The 26,232-nt window shown below is 44.4% G+C and overlaps 1 protein-coding gene across 10 annotated transcripts in view; it reads right to left on the bottom strand.

The window, feature by feature from the left end:
- Nucleotides 1-6,862: 6,862 nt before the first annotated feature.
- The window catches only part of RIN2 (Ras and Rab interactor 2), a 268,726-nt gene continuing 249,356 nt past the window's right edge, over nucleotides 6,863-26,232 (bottom strand). For all 10 annotated transcript variants that reach the window (XM_049869987.1, XM_049869985.1, XM_049869993.1 and 7 more), the window contains 4 exons: nucleotides 20,051-20,356; nucleotides 17,895-18,026; nucleotides 11,187-11,350; nucleotides 6,863-8,370 (listed from right to left, as the gene is read on the bottom strand). In XM_049869987.1, the coding sequence (XP_049725944.1) occupies nucleotides 8,047-8,370; nucleotides 11,187-11,350; nucleotides 17,895-18,026; nucleotides 20,051-20,356 (926 nt within the window). In that variant the 3' untranslated portion in view covers nucleotides 6,863-8,046. The remainder of the gene's footprint in view (nucleotides 8,371-11,186; nucleotides 11,351-17,894; nucleotides 18,027-20,050; nucleotides 20,357-26,232) is intronic.

Raw genomic sequence — 26,232 nt, 5'->3', positions numbered from 1 at the left:
AAAATCAGGAAAGGTGTGCATCAGGGTTGTATCCTTTCACCACACTTATTCAGTGTGTATCCTGAGCATATAATCTGAGGAGCTGGACTATATGAAGAAGAATGTGGCATCAGGATTAGCGAAGACTAATTAACAACCTGTGATATGCAGATGACACAACCTTGCTTGCTGAAAGCAAAGATGATTTGAAGCACTGACTGATGAAGATCAAAGACTACAGTGTTTAGTATGGATTACACCTCAGCATAAAGAAAACAAAAGCCCTCACAACTGGACCAATAAGCAACATCATGATAAATGGAGAAAAGATTGAAGTTGCCAAGGATTTAATTTTACTTGGATCCACAGTCGATGCCCATGGAAACAGCAGTCAAGAAATCAAACAACACATTGCATTGGGCAAATGTGCTGCAAAGACCTCTTCAAAGTGTTAAAAAGCAAAGATGTCACTTTAAGGACTAAGTGCACCTGACCCAAGCCATGGTATTTTCAATCGCCTCACATGCATGCGAAAGGTGGATAATGATTAAAGAAGTCTGAAGAAATTGATGCATTTGAATTATGGCATTGGCGAAGAATATCAAATATAGTGTGGACTGCCAGAAGGATGAACAAATCTATATTTGAAAAAGTACAGCCAGAGTGCTCCTTAGAAGCAAGGTTGGTGAGGCTTTGTCTATGGCTTTGGACCAATCCCTGGAGAAGGACATCAGGCTTGGTAAAGTAGAGGGACACCAAAAAAGAGGACCCTCAACAAGATGGATGGACACAGTGGCTGCAATAATGGGCTCAAACATAGCAATGATTGCAAGAAGGGCACAGGATCGGGAAGTGTTTTGCTCTGTTGTAACATAAGGTTGCTGAGTCGGAACCGACCGGATAGCAACTAACAGCAACCACATACGTACAAATGCCACTACCCCAAATGTGCTTTGAACGAGTGTTTCTCAATCAAACACTAACATGCTCAGGAATCCTCTGAGGAGCTTGTTAAAATGCAGACTCTGAATCAGCGAGTCTAGGAGGGGACCTGAGTTCAGCATTCCTAACAAGCTCCCAGGAGATGCTTGTCAGGAAAAGAGAAAGATACAACTGAGTGAAACTGGAATCTGCTAAATAAACCTACCCTTCATGCTTTGTAGAGTTGGTAAGAAACTGGAAGCATGGCCCTCAGAGATTAAGAAATTTTATCAAATGCCTTATTCCTTTTGGTAAAACAATGCTTGTAAGAGTAATCCTGCTAAATTATATAAATTTTTACATAAATACCTAAATAAACAATATAATAAAAAGGCTGGGGGAGCATTGTCAAAATCATCCCTGATTCTCAGTGCATTTTAAGCTAAAGAACAACTCCTTTCTGGGAAGTGCTACTGTAGACCTGCGGGAGCAGACATGGCCTTTTTCCCTTTCCCCTTCTTGGCAAGAGTTGCTACTGGCTGTGGGCTCTGACGATGCTGTTGGCTAGTAGAGAATACTAGGGAAGAGGGGTTACTCTCTATTTACACACACCGCTACCGCCAACAACAAAGCCTAGGAATAGCATTTGCTTTTTTAATCCTCCCACACTGACCGTTCCACCTCCATATATTTTTCTTAAATCTTTGATACCTGTTACTGCCTTTTTTGTTTCTTAAGGAACATGTCAGCAGGTAAAAACGTGAATAGATAAGTAGGAAATGAACACTAGCAGAAAACTTTAGAAGCAGTTGATCATGAGCTTTTTAAATTATTCTTGGTTAATACGCTAGGCCTGCACTATCTGGCGTGGTAGCCGTTTGCCGCGTGTGGCTCCTGAGCATTGGAAATATAGCTAGTGTGAAACGAGACGTGCCGTAAGTTCAAAATATATACCACATTTTGAAGACAGGGTTAACAAAAAGCAAAAAGAATGTAAAATACCTCAATAATGTTTTAGATCGATTACTTGCTGAAATACAATATTTGGGATATCATGGATTAAATAAAATATATTATTAATATTAACCTCACTGGTTTCTTTTTAAAAATGTAGTTACTGGAAATAGGATGTAGTTTGCATCTTACGGGGCAGTGCCATACTAGAAACACATATTGCACAGCCTTCTGCCAGCCAATAGACTGAGAACTCTTGACTTGGTTAGCCATTAGTGGCCATAGCCAAGCTGTTACCTCCTCTAAGTGTCTTTACATCTTTAACACTTGACTCTTGATGGAAACCAGTGTTTCTCAGCCCTGACGCTATGGTAGAGCCACCTGAGATGTTTCCGTGAATGTGATGCCTGGGTCCCACCTGCAGAGTTTGGTGTAAGTGGTCTGGGACACCTGACCGGCTAAAAACAGAGCACCGTAGGTCGAAATGAAGGCATGGTGGACATGGTCTGTGCAGATAGGTGCCATGGTGTCTGCCGTGGGGCTGGCTCAGGCTTTCTGTCTCGGTTGGAACTGGAGAAGCAAGTTGTACGAAGGACATGACAAGTCAGAGCCTGCTTTTTAAGCAAGAAGGCTTACAATAGAATAAGAATATATTAAACCCTCTGGAAGGAGGGAATGCCTGCCCTGAGCGTCACAGGGGAGAAACAAGATGAGAGGGGGGAACCACTAGCATAAGGGGAAGGGGCAGGCCCCACCCAAGGACGCCTTCAATTGTCATAGAGATATTTCCCCAGGAAAACGAGGGCTGGTCACAGGGGTGAAGACCCCCTCAGTCTTTTCCACTGCAGGGGCCAAGACATGGGCTGGGGAAGCAGTGCAACTGGGAACACGGAGCTCTGGCCCCCACCTGTGGCCCTCATCCCCATGCAGGGTCAGGGAGAAATCAGGGCTGGGTGTGGAAGTGCTAATGTGTTTAGTCAAAGGGAATACGCAAATCCATGGACATAATGGCTTTCTAAATGCCTCTCATGTAGAGCGTCTCAGAATTCAGGCAAATCCCTCTTTTGATGGAAACTATTAGAATCAAGTGTTCTCCCCTTCTCCAGCTGCTCCCCTTCCCTCAGCTTACCCAGGCCAGGGAGGCCTTGTTTGCCACTTTATTCAGGTTACTGACCCAGACCTTTCTGAATGTTTCTTAGCTCCCTGTAGCTACGCACCCAGCAAAGTCAGAGTTCGTGCAGGAAAAGTTTGTGCCAAAGGCCACCTACCTGGATGGTGGAGAAAAACAGATCTTTTTCAAATAGGAACCTGTTTCCGGAAACAAACACCGGATATTTTCTTCCTCCTTCCCTTTCTCTCTTCCTTCTTTCCTTCCATCTTTATGGTTCTGCAGGGTTATATGGATTTTTCCATATTTCCTAGTTGATTAAAAAAGGGTTCACTAAATGACAATACTTTAGGGCTCAAATTTACCATTATGAAAATGTTCTGAAAAATGATGATAGTCAGGATTTTACTATCAGATACTGCTGGACAGTTAAAATACTCGCGTCCTAGGCGGGGTCCTCTTCACAGCCCTTGGTGAGTCCTTTCTCTGACTTCTGGAGAGTACCTGGCAGTTCTGGTACTAATCAAAGCTTGAGGTGCCCCGTGGAGGAGAAGTCATATTTGTGAATGAAAGCATTCACGACTGGGCTTCCTGCCCATATTTTCTTATAGACCTAAAGTTGTAACGCCCACGTAAACTTCAACAGTTTTTATTTCCATTCTGTGTCCCTGAAGGGGGTTATCTGGCAGTGTGCACAGCACTGGAAAAAATCCCTTCCTCTGGCCGGCATTCAACTTTATAACATATTTTTAGATGTGGAAATACATCCTCCTCTCTCTCCACCCAGTATGTATATTTTTACTCCCCTTCTAGTCCTTCCAAACTCCCCTGAAGTCTGTTTCCTGGCAATTTGAGAAGTGAGAAATGTCTGTGTGGGGAAAAAAGTGAAGACACAGCTTGTGTTGTAATTTTAACAGGGAAACACTGCCCACTGGCAGGCCGGGGGCTGTCTTGTGATGTCTTCTTCTCTCACGTGAACTTTTCCTATTCTGACCTAGCTCTCACACCGCTGACCGCTCAGGCCGCCTCACCCGGAGACCTAGCTCTCACACCACTGACCGCTCAGGGCGCCTCACCCGGAGACCTGGCTCTCACACCACTGACCGCTCAGGGTCCCTCACCCGGAGACCTGGCTCTCACACCACTGACCGCTCAGGCCGCCTCACCCGGAGACCTAGCTCTCACACCACTGACCGCTCAGGGCGCCTCACCCGGAGACCTGGCTCTCACACCACTGACCGCTCAGGGTCCCTCACCCGGAGACCTAGCTCTCACACCACTGACCGCTCAGGCCGCCTCACCCGGAGACCTAGCTCTCACACCACTGACCGCTCAGGGCGCCTCACCCGGAGACCTAGCTCTCACACCACTGACCGCTCAGGCCGCCTCACCCGGAGACCTGGCTCTCACACCACTGACCGCTCAGGCCGCCTCACCCGGAGACCTAGCTCTCACACCACTGACCGCTCAGGGCGCCTCACTCGGAGACCTAGCTCTCACACCACTGACCGCTCAGGCCGCCTCACCCGGAGACCTAGCTCTCACACCACTGACCGCTCAGGCCGCCTCACCCGGAGACCTAGCTCTCACACCACTGACCGCTCAGGCCGCCTCACCCGGAGACCTAGCTCTCACACCACTGACCGCTCAGGCCGCCTCACCCAGAGACCTGGCTCTCACACCACTGACCGCTCAGGGCGCCTCACCCGGAGACCTGGCTCTGACACCACTGACCGCTCAGGCCGCCTTACCCGGAGACCTGGCTCTCACACCACTGACCGCTCAGGGCGCCTCACCCGGAGACCTGGCTCTCACACCACTGACCGCTCAGGGCGCCTCACCCGGAGACCTGGCTCTCACACCACTGACCGCTCAGGCCGCCTCACCCGGAGACCTGGCTCTCACACCACTGACCGCTCAGGGCGCCTCACCCGGAGACCTGGCTCTCACACCACTGACCGCTCAGGGTCCCTCACATGGAGACCTAGCTCTCACACCACTGACCGCTCAGGCCGCCTCACCCGGAGACCTAGCTCTCACACCACTGACCGCTCAGGGTCCCTCACATGGAGACCTGGCTCTCACACCACCGACAACCGCTCAGGGTCCCTCACATGGAGATGTTCTGACCTGCTTTAAATCAAGAATGTGCTGATTTCTGAGTACAAAGGGGGCAAAAGAATTTTAATTTCGAGAGTGGGGAGGGCAACTGTATGGACTGAGCTGTTGATTTTCAATTCATTGTAAATATAAAAAGGAGACAGTCCATCGAGCCCTTGTTCTTTTAGGTATCCGTCCTAACGATGGGCTGGAAAGCCTTTGTGAACTTATGTTTCCTTCATTCAGTAAGCATGGACTTACTGAGTGCTCACTACATACTAGGCATGCTTCCAGGCACTGGGAACGCAGTAGGGAGGGTGACAGACTTCTGCCCTCTTTTGGTTTTAGATACATGTTTTCATTTATTACATTTTAAGCATTTGTTCATGCTATTACATTAACTTCCGCAACTGTCACATTTCAGTGACAGTCCAACTCTCCCCTGAGTGGAAGGATCACAGTCCCCTGAGGTGGGACATTTAAGTTGCTACCGTTTCTTTCTGATTATAAAGGAAATAGTTCTATAGGTTGATACAGCTGAGAGGATTTGCTCACAGCACAAAATGCTTCAATCAGAAAGATGTCCATGTTTCGCTTCATTATTTCCTTCTTGTCATATTTTAATCTGATTGCAGTAGGAGGGGGAAAAAATCTCAATTAGGTACTAAACTGCCTTTAACATCTTCCATTGTTACTTTATAACATGTGATAGTCTCCAAGAAAAGGAGTATCGCAGTTTTAACGGTCTACAGGCCGTCACTGCAACCGCCAAGAACATGCAAGAAGCAAACTCCATTTGCAGCCAAAGCATCCAGAATGGGGGCTGCAATCCAGGGTGTCATCCAGGACGCTGCTATCAAGTAGACGGTGGGTCCTCAGCACACATAGTAGTCATTCAAAGCTGTGAACCCGAAATCTGAGCCGCCAGATTCCTAACAAGGTTATCTTTTGTCACTGCCTCCAGAGCCACGTTTGACTATGACAAGAGCAAGGGCAGTGGGCTGCCAAGTCAAGGACTTAGTTTTAAATAGGGAGATATTCTCCATGTTATCAATGCCTCTGATGATGAGTGCTGCCCTCTGCTGATCGTGAAAGAGCTCTGCGCTCTCAGCCAGGGCCCTGCATGGGGCTGCATAAGGACCAGGGGCAGGAAGTGGTGCTTGCAGCCCCAGCTAACTTCCTGTTCAGATCAACTATGATTTGGTCCAGGTCCAACACAGCAAAACACTGTACTGGAAATCCTTTTCAGGTCAGAAGACCATCTTCTCCTCCTGCTCCTTATTTCTTGCCCCATATCAGTACACAAGCTGCCCCAAAGAGGGCGCTTTTCTGTGTACTTTCTATAGCTTTTCTAACCACAGACGCTGGCTGGGGTTTCACCTGTACATGGCCTCGTGTGGTGCAGGACTACACTCTGATTCTAAAAGAAAGAAGACAACCCGGGAATATTTCAAAAATTATTTTCACACATGATTATCATACAATATTACAAAGTATTCTGTGCAAAGTTCCATGGAAAAAATCGTTTACAAAAGGAAGTACACACGGTAGGTGCTGAGAGTCCCAGACACACAGTAAAGCCAAGGCTAAAGAAGGTACAAGGTACAAAGCCAACCAAAGTAGATGACGACGCATCTTTACACAGTACAACAACGTGGTTTTGTAACTACCTGTTTACACTGATACAAGACCCTCATTGTTTATGTGCCTGCAACAAGTTTTATAAAACATGCAAATTTAACTTCCCTCTCCTTTCCTATATGGCCGACGGGCTTTTTGGTGCCTTTGCAAACTCTTGCTCTAACAGCATCTTATTTAACTCAACGAAAGCCACATTACACATTACTTGGTTTCTGCCCAAAGCAATCTGATGCTGTTAGTTTTCATTTAAAAAAAAAAAAAAAAGTTTTCATTTATGTGGGGAAAAATAAAAAGTGTTATCATTGATTTTTTTTCTCATGGTTTTTTAAAAATTATTCCCAAAAGCAAATACCGTACGGGACAGATTCTGTCCAATCTGATTGTATATTTACAGTATCTGAAGCATATTGTGGTTCCTTTAATCCCTTTTTCCCACTTCCTCCAGAGAGCCTGAGCCAGCAGGCTACATTCCCCAGTCCTTTCTCAGAGTCTATGTTCTCTCCCGACCTCCATCTACATTCATTTCTTCCCTTATTTTCAGTGTCATTTGTTTAAAAAACAAACCAGCACAACACCATGGCACATGAACAAGCTGATGGGACATGTGATTTACGAAGGCATCCTGGGGCCAGTATCAGTCACACACTGCTCCCGGACACCCAGCGGCCTCTCTCTACAGAGTGGCCAAAACATCCAGTTACAGAAGAGACTTCTAAAATGCAATCCTCTCCAATCCAGCAAGAGGTTTATTTTGAATATTAAATGTTAAAATCACATGCATAATTATAGAATAAAGTTACAAAAATATTTTAAAAACCAATCCTGACAGTTTACCTGCAACTGCTATAAAAATTTCCACGAAATATATAAAAACACAAAGGCTCTTTGTAAAAACAAAAAGAAAGAAGGGAAAGGAAAGGATGGAGCCATCCACAGCGTTGAGAGCTGTACCTGATGCACTGCATCGGACAGTCTTGTCAAACACCTGCTGGTGAGGTCAAGAGGAGGCTTGTACCTTACAACATTTACTCAGCACATATACATACATCCAAGCCAGCACAGAACCTGGCTGGGGGTAGGTGGCAAACAATCTCAAAACACATGAACCATCAAATGCAATCCTCCATCACGAAGTGAGCATCTTCCTGCTTCGTGAGTCTCAGCTGCCTTGCTCGGGCACTGTGCCTGAAGCTGCCCGTGGCCAAGGCTGACCCCGCATGGCATAGTCACTGAACTGCAAAGTCCCAAGGGAGTGACTGCTTTTCTAGCTCAAGCATGTGGAAGCCAGAAGGCAACACTCCTCACCCCCTCTGGCTGCACCGCTGGGAAGTTTCTCACGTTTTCTAGGAGGTGGCGAGGTCTTCTTCACTGTTCTGGAAGATGACACCATAAGGGTCGTTCTTGATGCGCTTGTAGACAAAGTGGAAGACGTGTGGCTGTGGCCGGCTGTGCAACTCAGCCTTGATTTTTTGAGGGTACGTGTCCTCTGCCAGCTGCTGCCAAGTTTCGTCAACGAAGAGAAAGAGGCTGTACTCCTCAGGGTCCCCCACCTTGAACTTCTCGGCACAGAGCTGGCACACGTCCTCAGTGGTAACATAAGGTCTCACTAAGAGAGTTTTTCCCGTGCAGCCACTGTTGACCTCCTGGAATGCAACTCGAAGATAATTCTGCAGAGTGGAAAAAGAGCTGTCAGACCATTTCAGAAGAGGCATCCAGAGAAACCCAGAGGGACCAGGAGATGGGCATGCTGAGATGGAAAGTTTAACCAGCGAGCCTCCTCATTGGCTCTGGCTCACCCTGACATCTAGGCAAGGTCACAAGGACTCATACTACAAGGAAAAGGGGCTGATCTTAACTTGGACAGTGGGGAGGACAACTATATGGACTGATTTGCCACATGTCAATTCACTGCAATTATAAAAAGGAGAAAGTCCATTCCGCCCTGGCTCTGATCATAAAGATGGGTAAAGAAACCTCTGGTTAAGAGTGTGAACCAGATCCGATGCTGGTTTCTGCCTAACACTTTAAAGGTTAAACACTTCCCAGCTTGAAAAATGAACCAAACAGCCAAAGAGTCTGAACCAGGAGCCACTTAACACACGTAGACACAATAGCACGTACTGTACTCCCTTTTGGCACACTCTTGCGTGAAGCCTCGGCAAGGGCAATAACGTGAGGTGGAACCACCAATATCTGCCTATTTTTGACTTCCAAAATGGCAATGTCATGTGGTTCACCATCTACGTGACTCCGGGTGCCATGTGAGAAAACTCAGGAGATGCTGATTCTGTCCAAAGCCTTTGGAGATGGAGCTGGTTACGTGGACAGTGGTGTTGCTGGGAAGAAAAAGGAGATGCCTGCAGGCTGGGCACTGTGCATAGTCGTGAAACACACACATGGGCGTGTGCTGTCATGAAACAGAATAAACCTGTGACCTCACAAACAAACTCTCAGACTAGGCTCAAAGAATCCTAAACTTGTACTCTCCTAGATTTTGTGACCTGGATAACTTGTTTTACCTTCTTCAGTCTTCACTTTCTTAGGATAGGGTTATCACATAGAATATAGGATGCCCAGTTACATTTGAATTTTAGATGAAAAACAAATAATTTTTTTTGTGACAAGTCTGGACCCTTCTCAGGAGTCAGGGAGGAGCTGCTCTCTACCCAGGCCCCCATGTGGTCACCCGAGGTCCACTGGGGTGATGGAGGGAAAGCTCTTGGGGAAGGATGCTGCGCTTTGCACAGGTGAGCTACGCCTCACATCCCGTTCTACCGAGGACATTTGCAAAGAACGAGCCAGAGGTGCACAGACTCTGAAGCTCTGGAGTTCGGATACTGCAGTGTGCTCCATGCTCCATCTTACCACACCACCCCCCATGCTTGGCCCCATGCACTTCCTGTGTCTTTACTCATTTAGTCCTGATGAGAACTCTGTGAAGGAAGGATACACTATCCCTATTTGACCAGTGAAGAAACGGAGGCACAGAGAGGTTAAGTAACTTGCCAAAGGCCACACAGCTAATAAGTGGCAGAGCTGGGATCCACAGTCTTTGCCACTTAAGACCTGCTGCCTCTTCCAGTGTGAGGGAGCATTACTGTCTGTGACACCAGATTTAGGAGTCCCAAATGTGACTTTGTGGCTGAAAGCAGGAAATTCTCCCTTTATGTTATTATTCTAAAGAGGTGTGCATCTACAAGGGGAGCAAGGTCAACAGGTGGGGGGACTATGGGGGCGGGGGTAGGACAGAAGCAAGTGGCTCTGTGGTGTCTGAGCTCCAGAAAGAAAGACGTGGGAGATGAGAGAAGAATAAGCTTTTCTCATTTCCTCTTTTCTTCCTCTCAAAGGGTCTATGACTTCAGGAACCCTGTTCTCAGACAGCCAATAGGATCATACTCCAGGGGCCTGTGTCTGCTAAAATCACTTAACCAGGACTGTTGTTAAACCCAAGGGGGAAGAAGGCACACAGTATGCTTTCTTGCTTTTTAGATTTACATGCCTCGGAAGGAATTTCTGAGAATATGGCGATCTTGGTGAAGAATTTGCTGATCTTGCCATCCAAAGATGGGCTGATTCTGCACTGAGTGTACCTTTTGATTATTGTCAGAGCACTGAGAAGGTAAATGATCTGGGCAGGTGAGCTGGACATGGAGACAAGGCCACACTTTTCCAGTCTCTGCCTGAAAGCACAATCATGTGGCACCCACAACAAAGCACAGGTGGGCTTTATGGTCTGATGTAAAACCTTTCAAACACATCTGAAAACATGTGCAGACTTACTCATAATTTTATAGATTATGAGCAAACAGGATTTGTCATGTTCGATAAAGATTTCTATACCCCTAACCTGACACTCCTCTCTCAGAAACAATCTCTTCGGAAACTCCACATTCCTGGCCACCAACTCATGGTCTGGTCATGAAAAATTCCGACCTGGGCACCTAGACAGGACTTGGCTCCCTCTCAACTTCCTGGCCCTGACCGCTGCCAAAGATGCTGTGATTCTGGGGTCTCTTACTCGGGCCTGGGGAAGAGAAGAGGGAAGGAGGGAGGGGAAGTCATTTTTGCACCCTTCCCTCTTCTCAAAGAGACTAGGACGATGGTAGCACTTGACTTCTGCTGTCTCCACTTGACCAGCCTCCTTCATACAAGTCATCTCCCGATAGAATAAAATATCCAATGCCAAGCATTCCTTCAACCTCGTGACTCTCTCCCTGTCCAGGTGCCTAGCATCCAAGATGGACCTTATGGGAGAAATCCCGCTTTAGATTTTTTAAGGGCAGCAAAACTTGGGCCAAACCCATATTTTTAAAACAAAACGGAGAAGTGAAACAACAAGGGCTGAGGGTGATTTAAAATTCCCCCTTCCCGCCAGATGACTCAACGAAGGGGGACCTGGGGGGCCCTGTGCTCTATTGTGGGAGCCAGCTCTGGCTTCTGGCCATACAAGGAAGCAGCGTGGGCACGTCTGCACTTTCCCTACCTGAAAGTCATCCACAGAAGGGATGGTCCGGTTGGTGGTTCTCCGCTTGTGCCACTGCCGCAGGGTGTCTCTGGTCTCTGAGCTGAGCAGCTGTGCAGCTTGTTCTTCCTGGAAATTCTTTATCAGAGAAAGTGCTCCGTAGGCGCTTGTCAAGTAATAGCCTCCTGGGGAGGGCAGAAAGAGCGAGTCGTCTGAGCTTCACACATGATTAGAGGCCATGTTTATATTTTCTCCATCTCTTCCACAAGCGTTTCCTTGTGGGATCACAGGAGCACACACGCAAGGGTGCGCCATTCATTTATCCACTCATTCATTTGCCTGACATAGAAGCCAACAGATCTACTGGCTCTAGCTGTTCTTCGGCTTTTGTTTCAGGAATTAATATTTTCTAAATTTTACGGAAACGATATACTTTGAAAGAGCAGCAGAACACACAAGTGTGTTCACAAAAATATGGGTAATTCAAAATGAGTTCTCCCTCTTGCTTCCCTTTCTTACCCTTATTTTGGGACTAATGTAACATGACATTTAGAAAAAAATAATTTACAAGGAAAAGAAGGGATGTGCTGCCCCTTAGATGGCGAATTTAGAAATGATTTCTTGTATTCTTAGGGAGTGTTAAACACAACACTATGCGATGCACATGGATTTATTTGTTCATAATTTTGTCCTAAAATATAATTAGGTGCCTGTGAAGGAACTTGTAAGCTCTGTGCTAGACGACCACGAGGGGACACCCCAAATGTTTGCAGTCATCCCTCAGTATCCAGGGGAGTCTGGTTCCAGGACCCACCATGGATAGTAAAACCCATGGATGCTCAAGTCCCTTATATAAAATCGTTAGTATTTGCATATAACATACGCACTTCCCCCATATACTTTAAATCATCTCTAGATTCCTTATAATACCTAATACGATGTAAATGCTATGTAAATAGTTGTTAATCTGTATTGTTTAGGGAATAATGATGAGGAAAAAAAAGCCCGTACAAGTTCAGTACAGACACAACCTTTGTAGGGTGCATACAACACAAAGTAGCGAACAAGACACAGGGTGAACAATGCCCGAATACCGGAATACCGAGTGCTGGAGAGAGAGACTGAGGGTCTGTGAAACGGCAGGAGGCTACAGCCAGGCATGCCGACACATCACTTGGATTGCGTGGATTCAGTATAATAGTGCTTGGTGTGCAGCAAATTCAAGTTTTGCTTTTTGGAATTTCTTTTTTTTTAATATGTTCAACCCTCGATTAGTTGAATCCACAGATGCAGAACCCACAGATATGGAGAGCCAGCTGTATTTAAAAGCCCATAACTGGGTACTGAACGTTATAAATTTAGAGACATTCTTTGTCAAAATACCCACTGAATCTCTGCTGTGATCCCAAAACAGGAAGACAGCAGGGTGGGTTGAGAACAAATAGAATCTGAGTCTCTACTCTCTACAAAATTATAGTTTTACTAAAGAAAATAGGCATTGGTGATTTATTCATCCAGAGATGAACAGTTAAATAGTTGTGCTTCAAGGAATTTTGCACAACAGTATAAAGTACTCAATTGCTAATGTAAGACCCTGCAGAACTCTCTCTGTTCAACAACTAGAAACAGGCAAGACAGCACTGCTGTCCTAGCTGGGTCCTGAGCAGAGACCCCTGCTAACTCACAAGGGACATGCAACTTGGGAGAGAAGAACACCATTATTGTTTTCACATCACTGATGTTTGGAGTTATTTGTTACTGTAGTATAACCTAGCCCACCGTGACCAATACAGTTCCAGTGCACATATGACATGTCATGATTGTTATTTATAGATATCTGAATAGTTTTCGGGATCCCACCACCTCACTGGGAGCTCTCACAGTGCCTAGTATGGAGTTTTGAGTTGTTGATCTTTACTAAATATTTGTCCCATGGACAAATCAGCATGCGATTGAGTGTGAAGCTGGGTAGTATAGAATTTAAATGCTGCATTTCAAGATAAATCGACATGGATTTAAGTGTTCAAGAAAGGCTCCATGGAGGTGCTAATAATTGAGCCGAAACTTGGAAGGACTGTTACAATCCAGTGGGAGGGGTTTCCTTTTGACATCAAATTTTAGTCTCCATAGCTCTGATCTGTTCAGGCCACAAAATGTACCATGCTTTGAAACATATGGATGCAATTAGAGCAAGGTTTTAAATTTCAGCCAAACTAACCTCACCGCAAGAGCCATGCACTTAAAAGGGACTGTATGATGCCTCTTCTATAAATGAAAATACCTGCTTAAACAGCATAACAGAGATGTGGGCCACTGGCCCGCAAACCAAAGAGGGCTTTGGGTCAGCCACGGAAGTATTAGCTCTGCAAAACATTTCTACTGCTCAGCAGCCCCTTCCTCTGGCCTGCACAGCTTCAGTCAGATAATGGGCAGACCTGGCCTCCAACCACAGCTACCCCGCCTGGGCTGTCTGCTCTCCCAAGAATGGAGGCCGAGAAGCAAAAGACACAGTTAAATGAAAGCCTGCTCCACCAAACTGACGCAAGAGGAAACAGAAAGTCTCAACAGACCCATAACACATGAAGAGATTGAATCAATGATCAAAGGTCTCCCAACAACAAAAAAAAAGTCCTGGATCAGATGAATTCACTGGGGAATTCTACCAAACATTTAGAGAAGACTGACACCAATCCTGTTTATACTCTTTCAGAAAACAGAGGAGGAAGAAACACCCCCTAACTCTTTCTATTACATTAGCATTACCTGGTACCAAAGCCAGACAAAAGGCCTCATAAACATTAAAAACTTTTGTTCATCAAAAGACTTTACCAAAAAGGTGAAAAGTCAAGCTACTAACTGGAGACTATCTTCAGAATCCAAGTATCTGATAAGAAACTAATAACGAAATTATATATAAAACTTCAAAAACTTAACAACAAAAAGACAAATAACCCAATCAAAAATTGGGCAAAGGATCTGAAAAGACACTTCACCAAACAGGACATTCAAATGACCACCAAACACATGAAAAGATGATCTACGTCATTAGCTATCAGAGAGATGCAAATCAAAACCACAATGAGATACCATTACACTCCTACTAGGATGGCTAAGATTAAAAAAAGCAGAAAATAACAAACATTGGTGAGGATGTGGGGAAATTGGAACCCTTATCCATTGCTGGTGGGAATGCAAAATGGTACAACCATTGTGGAAAAAAGTGTAGCAGTTCCTCAAAAAACTAAAAATAAAACTACCATATGACCCAGTAATTCTACTCATTGGTATATACCCAAAAGACTTGAAAGCAGAGACTCGAACAGATACTTGTCAACCAATGTTCACTGCAGCATTATTCACAATAGCCAAAAAATGGAAACAACCTAAATGCCCATCGATAGGTGAATGGATAAACAAACTGTGGTACATATGTAAAATGTAATACCATACAGCCCATAAGAGAAATAAAGTCTTGATACATGCTACTATATGAATGGAGCTTGAGGACATTATGCTGAGTGACATGAGTCAATCAAAAAGGACAAATATTGGATGACTTCACTTGCATAAAAAGACAAGAAAAAGCAAGTGAACTCCGGTCAAAGATTGGACAGGCCCATGTGACAAAATGAGCCTAAACGGACACACCAACCCTGGGGCAAGGACTAGAAGGCAGGAGGGGACAGGAAAGCTAGTAATAGGGAACATCAGGTTGAGGACGGAGTGTTGATATGTCATGGGGTGGTTAACCAATGTCATAAAACAATAGGCGTACTGTTTAATGAGACACTAGTTTGTTCTGTAAACCTTCACCTAAAGTACAATAATAAAAAAAAAAAAAAGAAAAGGCAGATGTATACAAACCAAAGTTTCTTAGTGGTTATTAGGGGTTGGTGGGAGAGGGAAAAGGGGAAGTACTGAGCACTGAGTTTCAGTTTACTGTGATAGAAAAATCGCACTGATTAAGGGTAGGGTTGCAGAGCCAATTAATATAATTGCTGTCAATAAGCTGTACAACTGTAAAAAGTTGAACTGGTAAAAAGTTGTGTGATAGATATATGTACCACAACGATTAAGAAAAAAAAAAAAAAGCTCCTGAAGCTGCTTATATACAACCAAATATCTCATGGGATTTGATTCCCTGGTTTGGAGGTTTAGGGTCATGTTTCATGGGACATTACAGTTAATTGGCCTAATAATGTGTTCAGTGCTTCTGTTCTAGTGCATAGTGCCTCAGGTCTTAAAAGCTTCCAAGTGGCCATTCAAGGCACAACAACTGGTCTCTACCTGCCTGAAGCAACAGAGGAAGAAGGAGAGTCAGAATAGGAGCAGGATATGGACTGTGTGGCTAATTGCCTCCATGAACAACTGTCTCCTTTGCTCTGAGATCAGAAGAACCTGATGGTGCCCAGCTACTATTACTGAACATTTTGATCAAAGATTCTAAAGAAGAATCCTGATCCAAAGGAGGAAAATACAGAACAGAATTTCAAATTCTCATGGAATCTAGCCTTTGTGGAGCTATGGAGGCTGGATGAACTCCTGAAACTACTGCCCTGAGATAATCTTTAAACCGTAAACCAAAAATATTCCCTGAAGACTTCCTTAAACCAAACAATAGTTCAGCTTAACTAGTAAAAAACGTTTGCCTTCAAGCATTGAACTCTTTTAGGATCTCTCTACATGGGATCAAACTGACACCAGCAACTTGAAAGATTAGATAGGAAACTTAGGGGATGGTGAGCTTATGTTAACGGTGGAAGAACTCAGAAAAGGAGGGTGAGAATGGCTGCACAACCTGAAGAATATTATCAATGTCAATGAACTGTACATGTAGAAACTGTTGAACTGGTGTACGTGCTGCTGTGTATATTCTTAGCAATGACAAAAAAAAAAAAAATTATTTAAATAAAGAAAACAGGCTCCAGTTTAAGAATGAGCTCACCGGTTACTTTGTGTGCTCACTAGCTGTGTGGCTGTCTTTCTCTCTCACTTGCGAATCCTAGAGATCAAGATGCCATCATCCACCCATCTGTAACCAATGGTGTCCAGAGCAGGGCCTTTCTCCAGGGGACACTGGCAAAGTTGGCAGGAAGTGGTGGCCTCTACCTTAGGCCCCAATGTTTGTCCTAAATATACATTGTCAGCCACGGAATGGTAATTTTCTGCATCCTACATACTTATTACCAGAATTAAACATGATTGAGACTAAAAACAAAATCATAATTGAGTATGATATTGTAAGAATAATATGGTAGAAGGGAGGAGAGCATGGCATGGAGACTAATGTATGCTTCTCTTGGTCCCTGGACAAAACCTGTCCAGTCCCCAAGGAGAAGAGGCACGGAAAGATGCAGGGGGTCCTGGTAGTCCATCATGGAGCGCCTGGTTCCGTGGTGGGTGTTAGTGCAGGGAGAGAAACAGGTGAGAGGGTGGAGGATAAAGGGACTCACTCCTACACCTCCCCAATCCTGAGTCAGCACTACCCCTGGAAGGGTGGGAGTTCATGACGCCCTAATAGGAAAAGGACCTGGTCAGAGGAAAACTAAGGTCCTACACACTCAGGGTAAAAGAACAGAGGAGGCTGAGGGAAATTCAAGTAGCCCTGGTGCTGCAGCGGTTAAAGCACTCGGCTGCTAACCAAAAGAGGTCAGTGGTTTAAACCCACCAGCTGCTCTGTGGAAGAAAGATGTGGCCGTCTGCTTTTGTAAAGATTACAGCCTTGGAAACCCTATGGGCCACTTCTACTCTGTCCTAAAGGGTCGCTGTGACTCGACGGCAGTGGGTTTGGGTTTCGGAGGGCAATTCTGGGGGGATGAGGGAGCGGTACATTTAGGTTCCCTCCAAGAAGTGGTCTATTTTCAGAGAAAAGATTGGCATGACGCATTCCCTGGGGCAGGGGGAACTTTTTACTCAAGTCCAGACTACATTCACTGGAGAACAAACGAAACGCGACGAGGCAGCTACACAGGTCCACCCCAGCGCTACAAGGCTGTGTAAGAATGGACAGACTGATGGGGCCCAGCGCCATGCCTCTGGCCTGTGCTCACTGAAAATGCCAAACGTGCAGAACGGTCCCGGTTATTTTGGCTTTTCAAGGCTGTGCACTATGGTGTCAAGCATCCAGAGGATTTCCACGATAAACTGCCTAACTCACGTGTAAGGAGAAGGAATTTCTGCAAAAACACTTTGGGGTTAGCCAGACAAAAGAAGAAAATTTAATGGCCAAGGTAATTTGAAGGCAAACCACCCACACTTTTCTCCACTGTATTTTTATCTTAGCAAGAAGCAGATGCCATTTTAAAATAGAAACAAAGAAAATTCAATGCTCTTTTCATTTGGAAAACAAAATTGAAAAAAAAAAAGATGAAAACAAAAGCTAGACGTTCATCTGTTTCCCTGATGTAACAGCAGGGAAATATTCTCTAACAAAAGTTCATATTTTCCTCTTGGAATCAAAGAAATCATTTCTTTTTAAAAATGGCATTTATTGTAATGAATGTTGTTTTTAATGCAATTCACCAGGCTTGATGAAATATAATTTCGGGGGTTTACGTTTTTTTCTTTGGGCTTCTCCAGCTTTTCTAAGTTTTCTGTGATAAACTCCTATTACATTTGTAATCACTGAAAGAATCAGCACTAGCGATTTTTTAAAAACTGTGGTTAACTCGTAAGATGTCAAAAAAAAAGCGTGCCCAGATCCTCCCACTTTTTAAAAAGCGCCTTTACCTTCTCCGTGCAGCAGTGATGGGTCTAAGAGTTCCATCATGTACTCAATTTCTGTGTCCAGCTCCAGCATGTCACACTGAGCTATGACATAGGTCAGTACTGGCAGGAAGTCGTCAGCTCCATACATCCTCCCTGGGATTAGAACAAAAGGGGAAGAGCGGAATATTTTTATCCATGTTTCTTCCTTTCCTATCCTACTTGCTGCTTTTATGAGCTGGTGAGGAGTCACTCCAGGGAAATGTGCTATTTATAAACAGTGGTGGGTGTTTCTGAAATTCTGTGTGGCGTGATAAACCATCCAGCTGCTCTTTTCTTCCACCAGCCCTAATTTACAATTTCAGAATGAGTGTCTTTGAGTAAATTAACACAGTAAAGGTTTTCTTTCTGCCTTCTGATCTGCACCTAGTTACGCAATAGAACATAAAGTACTTTTGAATATTTTAACTTTCAGACATATTATAAAACATGTACAAAATACTTAATTTACTAATTCTTTGTGCCTTCTTTGGAATTGCTTTCTGTGCAAATTAATTGTAAACGTAGGAAGACCAGACTCAAGCTGGGAATAAGCTTTATATTCAACCGAGCACACAGTTAAGCATGCCAATTCAGAATATGTTGAATAAATGTATATTAATAAATATACATTTATTAATAAATGTATATTTGCAACATATGGCAAAAAAATTTTAGTCTTTATTTCTAGTTGTCTTTACAGCAATGGTTCCTGACTAGGAGTGATTCAACGTCTGGAGACATTTTTGGTCAACACCCCTGCAGGGTGGGGCCGGAAATGGCATCCAGGATGCTGCTAAACTTCCAACGATGCACAAGACCACCCCGGCAGCAAAGCATCCGGCAGTGTATAATGTCTACAGCGCCAAGGTCAAGGAGCCCTGCTTTAGAAGAATGTATCCCCCGGCAAATAATATTTTGGGAACTTTTATAAATAATGTCGTGAACTACAGAAAACATATTTTGGTGTATGTGAAATGTGCTTGCAGATTGCAGAGGCGAGGCTCCTGTGCTTCCATTACCAGCTCAAGAGCCCACGGTTGAGTACCATCACTCAATACTTTGCAGACTGCACACACTTTCCTATCTACTAAGGCAGTGGTTGACAGAGCCCCCCATAAAACATCCTCACTTGGAGGAAAAGCTGTTAACAGCCCACAGAATTATAACAGGCTCGCTGACGACCCAGAACAATGCGGGGCTCATTCAACATCTGTGAATTATGGCTACTCCTGAAGCTACAGGAAGCAGCACAAGGGAAATCTGAGTGCTTACTTTCCAGCTTGGTAACTCTTCGGTGAATTCCAATTACATTGCTTCAGCTTGTAGTGAAGAGCGCAGAGTCCAGAGCTCCAAGGCAATGGTATTACTACTGGATGCTCCATGTTTCTGACACACTCTGTAAATCACTGACAAGATCCTCCTTGGCCAAAACGTAACGATAATAGCTTCTACTTCCATTGTGCTTGGTGGTATGCGTGCACTGACTCACCTAACCTCCAGCTCACGAAGGGCAGTGTCATATCCGAGAGTTGCTGGAACTGCGGCTTAGAAGGCTGGTTAACGTGGTGAAAGTCATAGCTAATCAACTAATTTACAGAGTGTGACCGAACTCAGACTCTAGAGACTGGATTTGTAACCACCACCCTGAACTAAATTTTTTCTTCTAAATGTTTAATTACATTGACATCATACAAAAATGTTGTGGCCCTCACCCACTTACTTTATTTGGGGTTATTTATGTGTTAAGGAGCCCTGGTGGTACAGCGGTAAAGTGCTTGACTGCTAACGTAAAGGCTGGCTGTTTGAACCCATCGGGTGCCCCATGGGAGAAAGGTGTGACAGTCTGCTTCCATAAAGATTACAGCCTTGGAAATCCTATGGGGCAGTTCTACTGTGTCCTCAAGGGTCGCTATCAGTCAGAATTGACTTGATGGCATCAGGTTTGGTTTTTGGGTTTATTTAGGTTTTGCACATGACTAATTTGCCAGACATCAGACTAACACTGCTATTTTTGTAAGCTGCTTGTGAAATCAAGAGACTGAGGGGAAGAGAAGTTGGGAATCAGAAAACCTAACATGCTGTGGCCCAGTCAACGCCCTGGGGGCAGCGGCAAAGAGCCAGGAGTGCGGCCATCTCACCTGAGTTGTTCCCCATGACAGTGTAGATGAGTTTGCAGACCCTCAGCAGCAGCATAACTTTCTTTTCTGGTGAATACATCTTCTGCATGGTCATGAATTTGACCTTGATTTTCTCCACATCCACAAAATCAGGGGTCGGGGCGAAGACTCCCAGCTCCTGCGGGTTCCTCTGCCTCACCAGCTGCAGGTTGTCCTTCAGCTGTCTCCAGGAGCCATCGGCCACGTGGAAGTCCTTCAGCATGGCCTCCACGTGCCCCTTCAAGGGCTTCAAGATGCACTTGTGCATGGCTTTTTCCAGCACCACATCTGCCAAAGAAAGCGCAGCTACTGTGATCATTCTCCGGAATAAACGCACGGTCTGCTTTCTCAGAACGGGTCTGAAACGCGGGTTCATTGGTCACAGGGCACACAAGTTACAACTGAACACTCGACTAGCAAACAATACTTAGAGGCACTGTGACTCACACTCCAAGATGTTTTTCTGTAAAGCCAGGAAAAAAATTCTTAAGTTTCTCTTGTACACAATAAATATAATTAAATACATTTGCTTTAGCTACTTTTTACCACCCTCCTCCCTCTCAGAAATACAGACAAATACTCTAGAAGACGGTTTTCTTTTCACCTAATCCCAGGAAAGCAAACGTGTTATCTTAAAGCAAGGATTTTCTATTAGTGAGGGTTCAAAATCCCTAAAATATTTGCTGATAAATAAACTAAATTAAATGCATCATGTGATCTTGGATTGGGTTCTGGACCCTGCCCCCTAAATTTTGTTTTCATTTGCTCTAAAAGATCTTACTGGGACTGCTTGTGAGATTTGAGTAGTCTGTAGATTAGATAATAGTCATGTGTCAGTGTTAATTTCATGGGTTTGAGAACTTTGCTAGAGTTAGGCGAAAGAATGCCCTTCTTTTCAGGAAATACACACTGAAGTGTTTAAGATAAAGAGGCATGATGTCTGCATCTTATTCTAATCAGGATTCAGGAAAAAAAAAATGCGTGGGCATGTACGTATTGTGCATGTGTGTGCAGACAGAAAGAGGATGAAGCAAATGTGGCAAAGAGCTAACATTCGGAAAATCTGGGTGAAGGATATGCCATTTCTTCGAATTATTTTTGCAACTTTTCTCTAAGTCTGCAATGATTTCAAAATAAAAAAGTTAAAAAAGAATTTTGCAATGTATTTCTGCTCAGAATTAGGACAGCCCTTTAGGTGAAGAAGGCATTATTTTCTCTCCTTTTTTTTACTTGTTTGGCTGTACAATGAGTAGCTTTCTGGGCTGACGATAAAATGACTGGTACCATAAACCCAGAGATCTAGAATTTAAGAAGATTTATACAGTGAGAAGCTCTCTGTTTTTGCAATATCAACTTTGCAATCTCAAATGTCTGTACGTTCTCAGCAAAGACACCACAGTTCTTCCTCAACAACGGCACTTAATGTCTGAAACTTTAGGGTGATTCCATTTTGGAAGCCAAGAATCTGCATACTTATAAGATCGGAAAGAGTTGAATGATCTCACTAGCCTTTGGTATCCCTAACACAGGGTCAGAGCACATTGAATCAAAAGTACTATGTACTGTTAGAAGGGCACGGACAAAATGAAATCTAAGCCAGATGCACCTAAAACAATCTTCTGTGCCCCAAAGTTAAAACTGCTGCAAAAGTTAACACAGATTTCATAACGATCAGCTTCCCAGCCCCTATTTTTCTTTGCTCCTCCATATCCCACCCAGGCAGACTCTTTGTTTAAATCCGGAGTCATATATAACTACAGAAATAAAGGTGAAGCAAAAGGGGTTGTAAAAGAAAAACAAAACAAGTATTTACTTCATGTCTGACATTAAAACAAATTACTTGGTTTCCATTGGCTTTTCTGTTAATAAACTTATGCGACTCTCTGCAAGCATCCTCGGCTTTTCCCTGCATGGCCATTGTAACAAAAAGCCAATAGTATCAATTATTATTGCACACTCCTAAGGGCTAGGCTCTACATTAAGTACTTTATTTCATTATCTTATCAAATCCTTACAACAACCCCATTATTTTTTTCTAATACTAATATTATGCCCGTTTTACTGATGAGGAAACTGGGGGTCAGAGAGGTCTAATGGCTTGTTATAGCCAAAGACCCCATAACTATTTTAAACAACTACTCATACTACTTTTCAAAGTAAAACAAACCCCAAAACCAAACCCAGTGCCGTTGAGTCAATTCCGACTCATAGCAACCCTACAGGACAGAGTAGAACTGCCCCATAGAGTTTCCAAGCAGCGCCTGACGGATTCGAACCGCTGACCCTTTGGCTAGCAGCTGTAGCACTCAACCACTATGCCGCCAGGGTTTCCTTTCAAATTAAATGACCTTTTAATTCTGAAGTTCAAGACACTTTATAAACATTCATCGGTTTAGCCCTCTCCACCCAAAGATTCTCCAAGTTACACACATGGTTATAAGTGGCTACTACTCTGTTAGAAAGGGGCTTCCAAGGAGGGACGAAAGTCATGGCAATCTTTCATTAGGAAGGCACAGGAATGTTCATAGCAGCATCATTCATCACAGTCAAGGCCTGGAAACAACCCCAAAATGTATCCCAATAGAACAGATACTTGGGATATACTTACACAGTGGAACGTTGTTGTTGTTGTTGCTAGGCCACGATTCCCAGCATTGTGTGGTTGTCCAACATTTTGTGATCTGATGTGATTTTCCTATGTGTTGTAAATCCTACCTCTATGAGGTTAATGAAGCAGGATTAGAGACAGTTATGTTAATGAGGCAGAACTCAATCTACAGGATTAGGTTGTATCTTGAATCAATCTCTTTTGAGATATAAAACAAAGAAGTGAGCAGAGAAGAGAGGGACCTTGTGCCACCAAGAAAGAAGTGCTGGGAGCGGAGTACATCCTTTGGATACAGGGTCCCTAAGGTGAGAAGCTCCTGGATGAGGGGAAGATTGATGACAAGGACCTTCCTCCAGAATCAACAGAGGGAGAAAGCCTGGCACCCTGAATTAGGACTTCTAGCCTCCCAAACTGTGAGAGAATAAATTTCTCTTTGTTATAGCCAACCGCTTGTGGTATTTCTGTTATAGCAGCACTAGATGACCAAGACACACCTGAAGACCCAGCCTGGGACTGTCACCTTGAACACCAAGGGGAAGTTTTAACTTGCCAGAAGGAGCCTGGCTGCTGCTGGACCAGGGTGTTAATACAAATCACCTCCAAATAGTGTGCACTGTTACCGGGGGACAACAACAGAAAACTCCTTGCCGAGCAGCCATGTGTGGGTTCCCTCGTGTAACTCACCCGTGCTGCCAGGGAAGGGGGTACCAGCCTTTGCCCCAAACCTACCCTTAGGCATAAATGGTGACGCTGAATCTGTTAGGAGGGTTGAAGCCTGGGACCAATTGCCAAGTGAGTAGACCACTTTCTTAACCGCCCCCCGCCCCCAAAAAATTACTATTAGGGTTTCTCTTTTTTTTTTCAGTATATTTTTAAGGCCAGAATTTTAAAATAAGAAAGATTGGTCCCTTTGCATTCCTTTTCAGGGCTTTATCTCTAAGCTTCTCCCCTCCTAAATCCCTAATAAACAGAAGAAATAGAAAAAGTCCAAATGAAAGGAGGGAACCATGACCCAGTTGGCGCTCACCAATAGGAAAACCAGGTTCTTCTCGTAAAGCAAGAGGGAAAAATGATTTGAAGAAACAAAAGGAGAACAGAGAATCTTTCAAAACGTGGAATAGCTCAGACAAAAACAGAAAGAACAGACTGGTCACATTGCTTACATATAACGACTTTCTGTTGTTTTCTATGATTCCTGGTTGCTATAATCCCAATAAAACAAAACAAAATCTTTGAAGCAGTAAGAACAATGACATCCACTGTGCACTTCACATGCAGTGCCTCTTCAAATCCTCAAACGCCAACAAGTAAGGGCTATCATGATCCCATTTACAGATGAAGCAACTGAGACTCAAAGTGATCAATGTCACATGGCTAGCAAGAGGGGGAGCTAAGATTCAAACCCAAGAATCTGGCCTCAGAGTTCTTGGAGTGACATCAACTGTATTCAACCACAAACATACAAACAGGTACCCAGAAAATTCCGCAACATATTACGGGGAGTTAAAAAAAAAACCGGGGAAGATGATTATATGCTTTTAATTTTGTAGGGCTTGTTAATGTCTTTTTCTGTCTTGCTAATAACAAGAAGCATACTACAGAGCTGTTGCAGCTAAAACATTTAGAATTTTAGAAACCAAATGTTAACCATACTAGCTGAACAGCCAAATCCGGAAACAAGTTTTCCGGAAATAATTGTAAAGATCTTCTGAGCGGGTCCCCAAGTCCATACACAGAGAAAAGTGGTAAAAGACGTGGTGGTTTTTTGGGTTCCCCGTGGCTTTATGTTGCTTAGTGTAGTGATTTATAGGAAGTGGTTAACAGCATTGGTTTCTAGAGCTGCAAGAAGAAATTCACTTGCCCTCCTAATGGAAGGCAGAGCTTTGTACCCTACTTCACTCTGACCAACAGCTTAGATTCCAGGGGAAGAGCTGCAGGGATCAGACAGGGGGCTGCAATGACTGGAAAACGCACCTGCTTGCTTTGTGTAGTGTCTGGTCACCCATGCTTGGCTAGGGGGAAGTGAGAGGCCGAGAGGCGAGGTTAAAATTCAGAGAAGGCATGTATATCTTAGAAAGAGCAGGGAAGCCCTGCACCACAGCCAGCTGGGCTCTGTCTATGTCACTGCCATCCAAGCTTTATTAAGCCAGTCATCACTGCAGGTATCTGGAACTCAGTCCTGCTGGGAACTCCTGAGACAGCGTGGAGCATCCCACCCAGAAAAGAGGTGCTGGGTTATTTACTTGTTACTCCCTGTAGTCACTGGTTGAAGGCTGCTTCGGGAGGCTGAGGAGGGCGTTCATTTCCCAGCCTTCCCCGCCTCCCTTGTCCAAGGATTCTGGTGGCGTGAGGACACGACAGGCAAAGTGTCACAGATGCTGGCAACTGGAAATCAGACTGTGTCCAAAGAAAAGACGTGTCAGGGACATGGAAGGGCACCATCGGTGCTTTGCCCTTGGGACTACCAATGGCTTAAGTCAAAAAAGCCCAGACCTGGTTTTCAGAGGACTTGCTGTTGAGGAGAGAAGTCCAGCTGGCTCTATGTCATGGCAGAGGTGATGAAGAATGCTGGGAAAGCAGGGAGTGGGAGGAACCGTGTGGCAGGAAGGCTTTATCAGAATCCACAAGGGGAGACCAGACTAACTGGCCTGATAGAGACCAGAGAAACACTGAGAGTGTGGCCCCTGTTTACCCTTTAAGCTCAGTATTGCAGTCACTCCCAAGGTTCAGCCTTCAGTCAAAGATCAGACAGGCCCATAAGACAAAACGAGACTAAAAGGGCACACCAGCCCTGGGGAAGGTCTAGAAGGCAGGAGGGGACAGGAAAGCTGGTTAATAAGGAACACAAGGTTGAGAAGGGAGTGTTGCCATGTTGTGGGGTTGTTAACCAATGTCATAAAACAATATGTGTATTAACTGTTTAATGAGAAACTAGCTCTGTAAACTTTCATCTGAAGTACAATAAAAAATATATATATATATATATAAATGCGTATATACCAAAAAAAAAAAAAAAGAATCCACATTGAGAAAGGCAATTGTGTAGGTTGTATTCATGTAGTATTTTATTTAAGGAATCTGTCAGACTGATTCCAGTGCTTTCCAGTAAAAGGCTTTAGCTTTACTGGTAGAGGAGAAAAGGCAAATCTTCCTTACAAAGTCCCAAATAATCTATGCAGATCCTCCCCCCTCCAGAAGGTAAAGCTGAATTCTCCCTCATCCGTTGAGTATGGGCAGAATTTAGTGACTTGCTTCCAAAGAACAGAGCATGGAAAGAGAGCAAAGGTATTACAGTACAGAGACCTGGCAAATACTCCCTGGGCCAGGTGATCAAGGTTAGTATCATCAGTGATGTCTTACGGTTAGCATGTACCCTGATGTGATGTGACTTCACCTGTGTGGTCTTTCTTCCCCCAAACCCAGGCCCCAGTGAAATGATGAGAAACCTTTAGACAACCCCTCTCTGCCACAGGAAGGCAGAGTAGCTGACCTTCCCTGAGGGGTTGGAAGAGCCTGCCACATGAGTTGGTTTTGATCTTAGATTGCGGCTCGACCT

Source organism: Elephas maximus, chromosome 25, assembly GCF_024166365.1.
Source record: "Elephas maximus indicus isolate mEleMax1 chromosome 25, mEleMax1 primary haplotype, whole genome shotgun sequence".
NCBI lineage: Eukaryota > Metazoa > Chordata > Mammalia > Proboscidea > Elephantidae > Elephas > Elephas maximus.
The sequence above is the reverse complement of the archived record's forward strand: the minus strand, read 5'-3'. Positions and strand labels throughout refer to the sequence as shown.